Source organism: Echiichthys vipera (genome assembly GCF_963691815.1).
Source record: "Echiichthys vipera genome assembly, chromosome: 18".
Taxonomy (NCBI): domain Eukaryota; kingdom Metazoa; phylum Chordata; class Actinopteri; order Perciformes; family Trachinidae; genus Echiichthys; species Echiichthys vipera.
This window is the reverse complement of record NC_139843.1, coordinates 1,107,153-1,118,313: the sequence shown is the minus strand read 5'-3', so window position 1 is coordinate 1,118,313 and position 11,161 is coordinate 1,107,153. Positions and strand designations below refer to the sequence as shown.

Here is an 11,161-nt window from a genome sequence, read left to right as displayed (position 1 = left end):
GAACCAATCAGCATCCGGCGTCACACGTGAACTGCTTCACACCTGTGACGCTGCGTTTACGTCACACAGGAAGTGCCCAGGACGCCATCTTTGTAGTTTTCTGTGGTGAATTCAGTTTCTGTTTAAATAAAACACTAAAAATGAAACTAAAACATTAATAAACACGAAGATGATGATGAATAAACGTCGTGACGTCGTTAAAGACGAGTTTAACCTCAAACAACAAAGTCATTTTGAATCATGTGACATGACGCAGCGTTTTAGTGACAGAAAACGTCACTGTCATGAAATAAAAACACAAATAAAACACAAATAAAGTCTCGTTTCTGTGTAAAGTGCAGTTTTCAGCCTGAAGCTTCAGAAGCTCAGTGTGAATAATTAATAATTAATAAAATAATAATTAATAAAATAATAATGATGAGTCATGACAGTGTTTTACAGTTCATCACATAAATAAGAGTGAAAACACGAATTATTGCACACGAGTTAAATAAACACAAACCAGCAGGTGACAGGAAACAGCAGTTTGTCTTTCAAGTTTTCAAAATAAAAGTCTTTCCCCAGAGATTAAACAGATATGATTTAAATACGGTGAAATATCGTCGACACGTCAAAGTGTCTGTTTATTTACGCTCCGACTCTGCGGCCGTCAACAAAACGCACTTCCTGCTCAGGAGTTTCACAATAAAAGCCTTCAGACACTTTAATGACGTGTTCAGAGACAAAGTCAGACAAAGTCGTTAAAATCGAGCCGACGCCGCGAAACTGAAGCACGTTTAATGTTTACGGGCGCGTCCGAACGCCAAAATATCATTATTATATAAAGGAAAGGAAAGAAGGAGGTAGGAAAGGAAAGGAGGAGGTAGGAAAGGAAAGAAGGATGCAGGAAAGGAAAGGAGGATGTAGGAGAGGAAAGAAGGATGTAGGAAAGGAAAGAAGGATGTAGGAAAGGAAAGGAGGATGTAGGAGAGGAAAGAAGGATGTAGGAAAGGAAAGAAGGATGTAGGAAAGGAAAGGAGGATGTAGGAAAGTAAAGAAGGATGTAGGAAAGGAAAGGAGGATGCAGGAAAGGTAAGGAAAGGAAAGAAGGATGCAGGAGAGGAAAGGAGGATGCAGGAAAGGAGGATGTAGGAAAGGAAAGGAGGATGTAGGAGAGGAAAGGAAAGAAGGATGTAGGAGAGGAAAGGAAAGGAGGATGTAGGAAAGGAAAGGAGGATGTAGGAGAGGAAAGGAAAGAAGGATGTAGGAGAGGAAAGGAAAGGAGGATGTAGGAAAGGAAAGAAGGATGTAGGAAAGGAAAGGAGGATGTAGGAGAGGAAAGGAAAGAAGGATGCAGGAAAGGAAAGGAGGATGTAGGAAAGGAAAGGAGGATGTAGGAAAGGAAAGGAGGATGTAGGAAAGGAAAGGAGGATGTAGGAGAGGAAAGGAGGATGTAGGAAAGGAAAGGAGGATGTAGGAGAGGAAAGGAGGATGCAGGAAAGGAAAGAAGGATGTAGGAAAGGAAAGAAGGATGTAGGAAAGGAAAGAAGGATGTAGGAAAGGAAAGAAGGATGTAGGAGAGGAAAGAAGGATGTAGGAGAGAAAAGGAGGAGGTAGGAGAGGAAAGAAGGATGTAGGAAAGGAAAGAAGGATGTAGGAGAGGAAAGAAGGATGTAGGAAAGGAAAGAAGGATGTAGGAGAGGAAAGAAGGATGTAGGAAAGGAAAGAAGGATGCAGGAGAGGAAAGAAGGATGTAGGAAAGGAAAGAAGGAAACAGGGAAGGAAAGGAGGATGTAGGAAATGAAAGGATGTAGGAAAGGAAAGGAGGATGTAGGAAAGGAAAGAAGGAAGCAGGAAAGAAGGATGTAGGAAAGGAAAGAAGGATGTAGGAAAGGAAAGAAGGAAGCAGGAAAGAAGGATGTAGGAAAGGAAAGAAGGATGTAGGAGAGGAAAGAAGGATGTAGGAAAGGAAAGAAGGAAGCAGGAAAGAAGGATGTAGGAAAGGAAAGAAGGATGTAGGAGAGGAAAGAAGGATGTAGGAAAGGAAAGAAGGATGTAAGAAAGGAAAGGAGGATGTAGGAAAGGAAAGAAGGATGTAGGAAAGGAAAGAAGGATACAGGAAAGGAAAGGAGGGTGTAGGAAAGGAAAGAAGGATACAGGAAAGGAAAGAAGGATACAGGAAAGGAAAGAAGGATGTAGGAGAGGAAAGAAGGATGTAGGAAAGGAAAGAAGGATACAGGAAAGGAAAGAAGGATACAGGAAATGAAAGAAGGATGTAGGAGAGGAAAGAAGGATGCAGGAAAGGAAAGAAGGATGTGGAAAAGGAAAGAAGGATGTAGGAAAGGAAAGAAGGATGTAGGAGAGGAAAGAAGGATGTAGGAAAGGAAAGGAGGATGTAGGAAAGGAAAGAAGGATATGGGAGAGGAAAGAAGGATGTAGGAAAGGAAAGAAGGATGTAGGAAAGGAAAGGAGGATGCAGGAGAGGAAAGGAGGATGCAGGAAAGGAGGATGTAGGAAAGGAAAGAAGGATGTAGGAGAGGAAAGAAGGATGTAGGAGAGGAAAGGAGGATGCAGAGAGAGAGGACAGTAAACTAGACCCAGGCAGGCGGGTGATGATGTCATGACGCCGTAAAGGAAATCAAACACTTTTGTCTTTAAAAACAGAAACGATGTGAAATCTTATTCTCTCTACTTTAACAATGCGTGCAGGAAACGTTTGCGCCCCCGGCGGCGTGCTGAAGGACGCAGGAAGGAGAACGGGTCACTTCCTGGATCACATCAGTGTTTGTGAGAAAGTTTGAAAATCCTCCAAAACCCCCAAACAGGAAGTGGTGAAGAAGGTGAACTCTGCCCTCTGCTGGACGAACACGCACATCACACCCACACCCACAGATATCAACATCACCATAGTGTTTGATTTTAACATTAGTGGTTAAAAAAAGACCTTTAAATGCCTTCACCGTGCTGCCCCGAGCTAACCACTGTTAGCCACATTAGCATGTTAGCATCTCTCCTGGATTTGATGGTTAAAGTGCAGAAAAAGACGCTGGAGGAGGATTTTACGCCTGAATTCACTTTAACGTCTTATTGATGCACGTTTGTGTTACTATGGCGACCGGTGTGGGACGCATCGTTCATCATTTTAACGTTTTTATGGAGGACGAGAGAAAACGTTGGTTCCACAGCTGGAAAATGAGAAGTGAGGCAGAGTCCAGACAGTAAAGGGAACAAACGCGCTTCGGTTTGTGTCTTTTACTCGTTTCTGCTCATAAATAAATAAATAAAACTCATTTAAAATGGTTTTTAATAACACTTTACGTCACCGCTCCTGAGACTTCCTGATAATCTGAACCAAACACAGAGAAAACACCTTTAAGGAGTCATTTCTGTTCCCTCACTTTAATTAAATCACGGTTGAAATCCTGGTTCTTTAATTATTAACACCTGTTTATTCTCCTGCGGCGCCGCGTGAGGGCGCGTGAGTGCGCGTGAGTGCGCGTGAGGGCGCGTGCGGGCGCGTGCGGGTGATTATCGGAGCGTGTGAGTCGCTGTGAAGCGTCTGGAGCCGCCAAGGATTCATGGAGAAATTAAAAACAACAACAAATGAGTCGTTTGTGTGTTTACGAAGCGAGTTTTGGTGATTTCCACGCCGTCATCGAAGGTTTTTACGCGCTGAATTAACTTTTACGCCTCTCACAGAAAACTAAAGGAAGCGTCTAAGACATTAAATCGATCCATTAAGGGCGGATTATTTGATTCATTCTGACATAAATGATTATTATTACTGTTTCTCCATGACACCTCTGGGCCTCCGTACCTCTCTGTCCTCATTCCGGCGCCGACTGACCTCGAACGCTCGTGTGAACACGTTTAAACGCCGTGAATCGTTCTGGGACCTGTGGAATAAAGTGTTTGAACCTTTATCTTCAGTCACGGCGCGAAGAAAGTGAATAAAACATAAGTTACGTGTTCGATTTCGACCCTTTAGGTTCGGTGTTGAGTTGGGGATCGATCGTTGCTCGTGTCGGCGCGTTGGGACGGCGGCTCAGTGGCTCTTTGGTTTGGGGAGGCGCGAGGAGCCGGAGGGGAAGGACGCTGTTTTGACCTTTAAGCCACAAGTGGCGCTGCTGTCTGGGTCCAGCTGCCGGCTCGTCGCCCGCGTCTTTGCCGGTGGAGCGGCGGCGGCGGTGGTCAGTCTGGAGGGAGACATGAAGAGGCGGAGCTTGGAGGGCAGCAGGGATCGGACTCTCGTCTCCTTCGTGTCTCCTTCCTCCTCTCTCCTCGCTCCCTTCCCTCCCTCCGTCCTGGGGTCGGGACAGTGCGGGACGCCGTCAGCGGGGGGGCGGAGGTGGGTGGAGCAGGGCGGGGCTGTGGGCGGAGCTGTGGGCGGGGCTGTGGGCGGGGCTGTGGGCGGTGGCGGTGTAGGCGGGCTCCGGAGCGTCACTGGCTCCGGGGCGGAGCGGTGAAATATCTGTGACTGAAACAAAGCAGACGTTAAAAACACTCGACTGATGATCAAAGACTTTTGTTTTTCACATTTTTTTTATTGAATTCTGCAAAAAAACACAAAATAAAAATGATAAAAGTCGAACAGAGCGTCTGATGAGAGGGGAAACAGACAAATACAGAAATATTGAAGATATTTTTATGTTTAAACAAGTAAATTTAACATTTAACAGTGTTTTGACCTTTGAACAAGATATTTTTTAAGTTTTCAAAAAGATATTTTCAGAAGAAGGATGAAGGAAAGGAAAGAAGGATGAAGGAAAGGAAAGAAGGATGCAGGAAAGGAAAGAAGGATGCAGGAGAGGAAAGAAGGATGCAGGAAAGGAAAGAAGGATGCAGGAAAGGAAAGGAGGATGCAGGAGAGGAAAGAAGGATGCAGGAGAGGAAAGAAGGATGCAGGAAAGGAAAGAAGGATGCAGGAAAGGAAAGGAGGATGCAGGAAAGGAAAGGAGGATGCAGGAGAGGAAAGAAGGATGCAGGAGAGGAAAGAAGGATGCAGGAAAGGAAAGAAGGATGCAGGAAAGGAAAGAAGGATGTAGGAGAGGAAAGGAGGATGCAGGAGAGGAAAGAAGGATGTAGGAGAGGAAAGAAGGATGCAGGAGAGGAAAGGAGGATGCAGGAAAGGAAAGAAGGATGCAGGAAAGGAGACTTAGAAACTTTGTGTGGAGCAGAAACGACGACGGAGGGAGAAACAGAAATGAAAACAACGCCTTTGTTTTATAATTGATCAAGAAAAATTAGTTATTCTGTCAGAAGACCGGTCATTTTTAGAGATCACTGCTTTGATCTGTGTGTGTGTGTGTGTGTGTGTGTGTGTGTGTGTGTGTGTGTGTGTGTGTGTGTGTGTTAGCTTTGATCCCAGTGTGTCCTGTAGCATTAGCTGCTGCAGCCTGAGGGTAAAACAGGAAACATGCTAGTTAGCACCTGCTGGACGTGTTAATTGCAGTTAACGTAGCTGCTACACGTAGCTGCTACACGTCGCTGCTACACGTCGCTGCTACACGTCGCTGCTACACGTGGCTGCTACACGTCGCTGCTACACGTAGATGCTACACGTAGTTGCTACACGTAGCTGCTACACGTAGCTGCTACACGTCGCTGCTACACGTCACTGCCACACGTAGATGCTACACGTAGTTGCTACACGTAGCTGCTACACGTCGCTGCTACACGTCGCTGCTACACGTCGCTGCTACACGTGGCTGCTACACGTGGCTGCTACACGTGGGTGCTACACGTAGTTGCTTCACGTCGCTGCTACACGTCGCTGCTACACGACGCTGCTACACGACGCTGCTACACGTAGCTGCTACACGACGCTGCTACACGTAGCTGCTACACGTCGTTGCTTCACGTCGCTGCTACACGTCGCTGCTACACGACGCTGCTACACGTAGCTGCTACACGTAGTTGCTTCACGTCGCTGCTACACGTCGCTGCTACACGTGGCTGCTACACGTCGCTGCTACACGTAGCTGCTACACATCGCTGCTACACGTCGCTACTACACGTAGCTGCTACACGTAGCTGCTACACGTAGCTACTACACGTAGCTGCTACACGTGGCTGCTACACGTAGCTGCTACACGTCGCTGCTACACGTCGCTGCTACACGTAGTTGCTTCACGTCGCTGCTACACGTCGCTGCTACACGTGGCTGCTACACGTGGCTGCTACACGTAGCTGCTACATGCTAACATCAGGGAAAGCTGCATCTTGGATAAAGTTATTTATTTAACTTGTTTGATTGTGTTGTTTTTGGTTTAAAAGCTTTTATCGTTGATTTTTGACGATAGAAAGCGCAGATATAACGTTATGGTCATTCCAATGCTAACTAAGCTACATGTAGCACCGATCTCATCGCATCGACCCTGAGACACTCGAGCCGCTGCGTCCTTTATCAGACGACCACCTGCAGAGACGCACTCCTGTCACAGGTGTCACAAACCCAGAGCTACGGTGGCCCTCGAGGGCAAAACAGCAAACACAAAAACACCACGACAAACAAATGTTGCTTTGTTTTATGATTCACTGTTATGGTTGTTTTGATTTGAACTCCAGGGCCACTGTACAGAGCGGAGCTGTGTTCCTGTTTAATGGATGCAGTGTTGATCATGGAGGATCCAGCAGGAGGCAGCACTGAGTCCAAGAGCTGAATGTGAGACACGAGAACATCCTGCAGAACCAAAACACACTTCCTGTGGTGAACACTGACATCTGCTGGCTGCAGCCACTCGAGTGCAGGGCTCATGAATGATGTACGAGAGCAGGGAGAAGAGAGAGAGAGGGAGAGAGAGAGGGAAAGAGAGAGGGAAGAGAGGAGGGAGAGAGGAGGGAGGAGGGAGGGAGAGAGGGAAGAGAGAGAGAGAGAGGGAGAGAGTGAGAGAGAGAGAGAGGAGGGAGAGAGAGAGGAGGGAGAAGAGAGAGAGGAGGGAGGGAATAAAGAGAGGGAGAGGGGGAGAGAGAGGGAGAGAGAGAGGGAAGAGAGAGGAGGGAGAAGAGAGAGGAGGGAGGGAAGAGAGAGAGAGAGAGGGAGAGAGAGAGGGAAGAGAGGAGGGAGAAGAGAGAGAGAGGGAGGAGGGAGAGAGAGAGAGAGAGGGAGGGAGAGAGGAGAGAGAGGAGGGAGAGAGGGAGAGAGAGAGGGAGGGAGAGAGAGAGGGAGGAGGGAGGAGAGAGAGAGAGAGAGAGAGAGAGAGGGAAGAGAGAGGAGGGAGAAGAGAGGAAAGAGAGAGGAGGGAGGAGGGAGAGAGAGAGAGGGAGGGAGAGAGAGAGAGAGGGAGGGAGAGAGGGAAGAGAGAGGAGGAAAGAGAGAGAGAGAGAGAGGGAGGGAGAGCGAGAGAGAGAGAGAGGGAGAGGAGGGAGGGAGAGAGAGAGGGAAGAGAGAGAGAGAGAGGAGGATGAAAGCACAGAAGAAAAGAGGATAACGAGTCCTCGACCACATGCAGATGAACTCAAGGAGGATTCACCCTGTGTGTGTATGTGTGTGTGTGTGTGTGTGTGTGTGTGTGTGTGTGTGTGTGTGACTGACAAATCCTTATTCCTCGACAAACTGGGTAAACACACTTTTTTGGCGTTCAAAATGCTGATCCATGCAAACCACCACCGCACACTTAAAGCTGCATTCTCTCTAATGTCCACTTAAAGCTGCATTCTCTCTGATGTCCAGCAGGAGGAGACTCCACTTAAAGCTGCATTCTCTCTAATGTCCAGCAGGAGGAGACTCCACTTAAAGCTGCATTCTCTCTAATGTCCAGCAGGAGGAGACTCCACTTAAAGCTGCATTCTCTCTAATGTCCAGCAGGAGGAGACTCCACTTAAAGCTGCATTCTCTCTAATGTCCACTTAAAGCTGCATTCTCTCTGATGTCCAGCAGGAGGAGACTCCACTTAAAGCTGCATTCTCTCTAATGTCCAGCAGGAGGAGACTCCACTTAAAGCTGCATTCTCTCTAATGTCCAGCAGGAGGAGACTCCACTTAAAGCTGCATTCTCTCTAATGTCCAGCAGGAGGAGACTCCACTTAAAGCTGCATTCTCTCTAATGTCCAGCAGGAGGAGACTCCACTTAAAGCTGCATTCTCTCTAATGTCCAGCAGGAGGAGACTCCACTTAAAGCTGCATTCTCTCTAATGTCCAGCAGGAGGAGACTCCACTTAAAGCTGCATTCTCTCTAATGTCCAGCAGGAGGAGAGTCCACTTAAAGCTGCATTCTCTCTAATGTCCAGCAGGAGGAGACTCCACTTAAAGCTGCATTCTCTCTAATGTCCAGCAGGAGGAGAGTCCACTTAAAGCTGCATTCTCTCTAATGTCCAGCAGGAGGAGACTCCACTTAAAGCTGCATTCTCTCTAATGTCCAGCAGGAGGAGACTCCACTTAAAGCTGCATTCTCTCTAATGTCCAGCAGGAGGAGAGTCCACTTAAAGCTGCATTCTCTCTAATGTCCAGCAGGAGGAGACTCCACTTAAAGCTGCATTCTCTCTAATGTCCAGCAGGAGGAGACTCCACTTAAAGCTGCATTCTCTCTAATGTCCAGCAGGGGGAGACTCCACTTAAAGCTGCATAATTTTGTTGCTTATTAAGTGAAATATATTTCAGATTTGAATGAAATCCTTAGAGGCATCAAAAACAATTGAATATGAATTTAAAACTCTGTGTGATCAACATGTGAGGAGGGTTTTGAAATACACTGAATATAAATAATAATAATAATAATAATAATAATAATAATAATAACTGTGCTTTTAAAGGACCCAAGGACGTGAAACATGAAGGGGCGAATACATAAACATGAATAAAGCGTCGCACTAAACTCTGAAATCAGGCCGACGTGTTTTACATCCTCATAACAAACGAGGAGGGTTTAGTTTGAACGGTCAAGGTTGTTTTTTAAGTGCTTAGTTTGTTGTTTTGGGGTTTTTAAACGTCTTCTTCTGTGGTTTCATCCCATCTCATCTTCAGCCTCTGATCCTGGATCAGGTCTCAGGGGCAGCAGCTCCAGCCTCTGATCCTGGATCAGGTCTCAGGGGCAGCAGCTCCAGCCTCTGGTCCTGGATCAGGTCTCAGGGGCAGCAGCTCCAGCCTCTGATCCTGGATCAGGTCTCAGGGGCAGCAGCTCCAGCCTCTGATCCTGGATCAGGTCTCAGGTGCAGCAGCTCCAGCAGGGACCCCAAACTTCCCTTTCCCGGGCCACATTAACCAGCTCTAACTGGGGGATCCTGAGGCGTTCCCAGGCCAGTGTGGAGATCTAATCTCTCCACCTGGTCCTGGGTCTTCCCCGAGGCCTCCTCCCAGCTGGACGTGCCTGGAACACCTCCCTAGGGAGGCGCCCAGGGTTCATCCTTACCAGATGATCCTGAACCACCTCAACTGGCTCCTTTCAACGCAAAGGAGCAGCGGCTCTACTCCGAGTTCCTCACGGATGCTGAACTTCTCCCCCTCTCTCTAAGGGAGACTCCAGACCCCCTCCTGAGGAAACACATTTCACACGCTTGGACCTGGACCAGGTTCTTTGGGTCCTGACCTGGACCTGGTTCTTTGGGTCCTGACCTGGACCTGGTTCTTTGGGTCCTGACCTGGACCTGGTTCTGTGGGTCCTGACCTGGACCTGGTTCTTTGGGTCCTGACCTGGACCTGGTTCTGTGGGTCCTGACCTGGACCTGGTTCTTTGGGTCCTGACCTGGACCTGGTTCTGTGGGTCCTGACCTGGACCTGGTTCTTTGGGTCCTGACCTGGACCTGGTTCTTTGGGTCCTGACCTGGACCTGGTTCTGTGGGTCCTGATTCTTCTGTGGCTTTTAAACATGTTGTTGAATGAAACCGGAGGTTAAAGGCGTTTAGAGGCTTTTTCCTTTTGTTTATTCTGAAAAACTGCAGAAAGACTTGAGTTGAACGTCGCTCCGCAGGTTTAAAATGTTTCAACTGAGTGAAAACTGACATTTACACGTTTATTTTTTATAATAATACAACTTTTATGTTTAAATATGCAAATGAAGCGTTCTCTAAAGGCAACGTATGGTGGATTTAGGTGAAATCTACACACACAAACACACAAAGTGGAGTCACATAAACGTCTGGAGCCCACGGAGGATTCTCGACCAATGAGAGAGAAGCTTTGAGTGTGGCGCTTACGTTTCCTAGGCAACCAGAGAGCGACATCACGGCGGTTAGAAAGACGGAGGAAAAACTTCTGGTTTGTGTCGGAGTTTGCCGAAATATTTAACGTTCCATTAAAGTTTCAGGATCAGAAGAAAACGTAAAGATGGAAGTTTATCAGCGTCACAGTTTAGCAGCTAATGATGCTAACGCTGGTTTAGCTAACGTTTGTGTGGGTGTTACTTTGTCCAGGACAGCAAATAGTTTTCTGTCCAATCTAAAGCACGCGCCCTCCCACTGTGCCTCCGTGCCGTGCCCCAGCACGTGACACGGCTAAAGTCTGGTTCCTTTGACCAGTGTGAGTGCAACCGTACCGCGTCTAGGAGCGGCACGCTTGCCGTCCACGGCCCGTTTGGGAGAGGTGGGCTTTAGTAAAGCACGTTTGCACGTGTACGAGCACGAACGTGCGCACGTGTACGAGCACGAGGCCTACGGCGGTTCTGAGGTCATTTCCTGTGCGCCTGTTGGGACGTAGAAAAAAGAAGGAGGGACCATGCGGGGACATTTCAAACAATGGCGGTGAAAGGTTCACGTTGGTGTGATGCGGAGGTGGAGTGTTTACTGCATATTTGGTCGATGAAAAGATTCAAAAACAGTCGACAAGACGCACAAAAACTCCGAGGTCTACGGAAAGATCTGGAAACAAAGCCACGCATCGCCATGACGTCATCAATGCGTGTGACGTGTTACGGCGTGATGACGTATAGGCAGCAAGAAGCATTCTCCGAGGCCCAGGTAGTGTGAGTACAAACGGGCCTGGAGGGGGGGACAAGGACCCTAAAGCACGGGGCACGGGACGCACGCACAGTGGGAGGGCGCCCTGATGGGGCTGAACTCCATCTTTTCCCAGCGACGCTCCGATGTCTCATGCACCCAAACTCTTTTCTGCTTCTTCTCGTCAGACGAACTTGAAAACATTCAGAAATAAAAACAGATTCAAAGCTTGTTAAAATAAAGTCCCTTTGGCTCCTTGTCTCCAGCTTTTCTCTACTTTGCTGGGGTGACAACCGGCGCCGTGGTTGCCTAGC

General features: G+C 47.8%; 1 protein-coding gene across 3 annotated transcripts in view; it reads right to left on the bottom strand.

Moving 5' to 3' along the window:
- Positions 1-772: 772 nt before the first annotated feature.
- Positions 773-11,161, bottom strand: part of LOC310960876 (serine-rich coiled-coil domain-containing protein 2-like) — a 32,448-nt gene continuing 22,059 nt past the window's right edge. For 2 of the 3 annotated variants that reach the window (XM_083932710.1, XM_083932711.1), the window contains exon 13: positions 773-4,456. In XM_083932710.1, coding sequence (XP_083788836.1) covers positions 4,025-4,456 — 432 coding nt within the window. In that variant the 3' untranslated portion in view covers positions 773-4,024. The remainder of the gene's footprint in view (positions 4,457-11,161) is intronic. The other variant, XM_083932712.1, reaches the window with a different exon arrangement.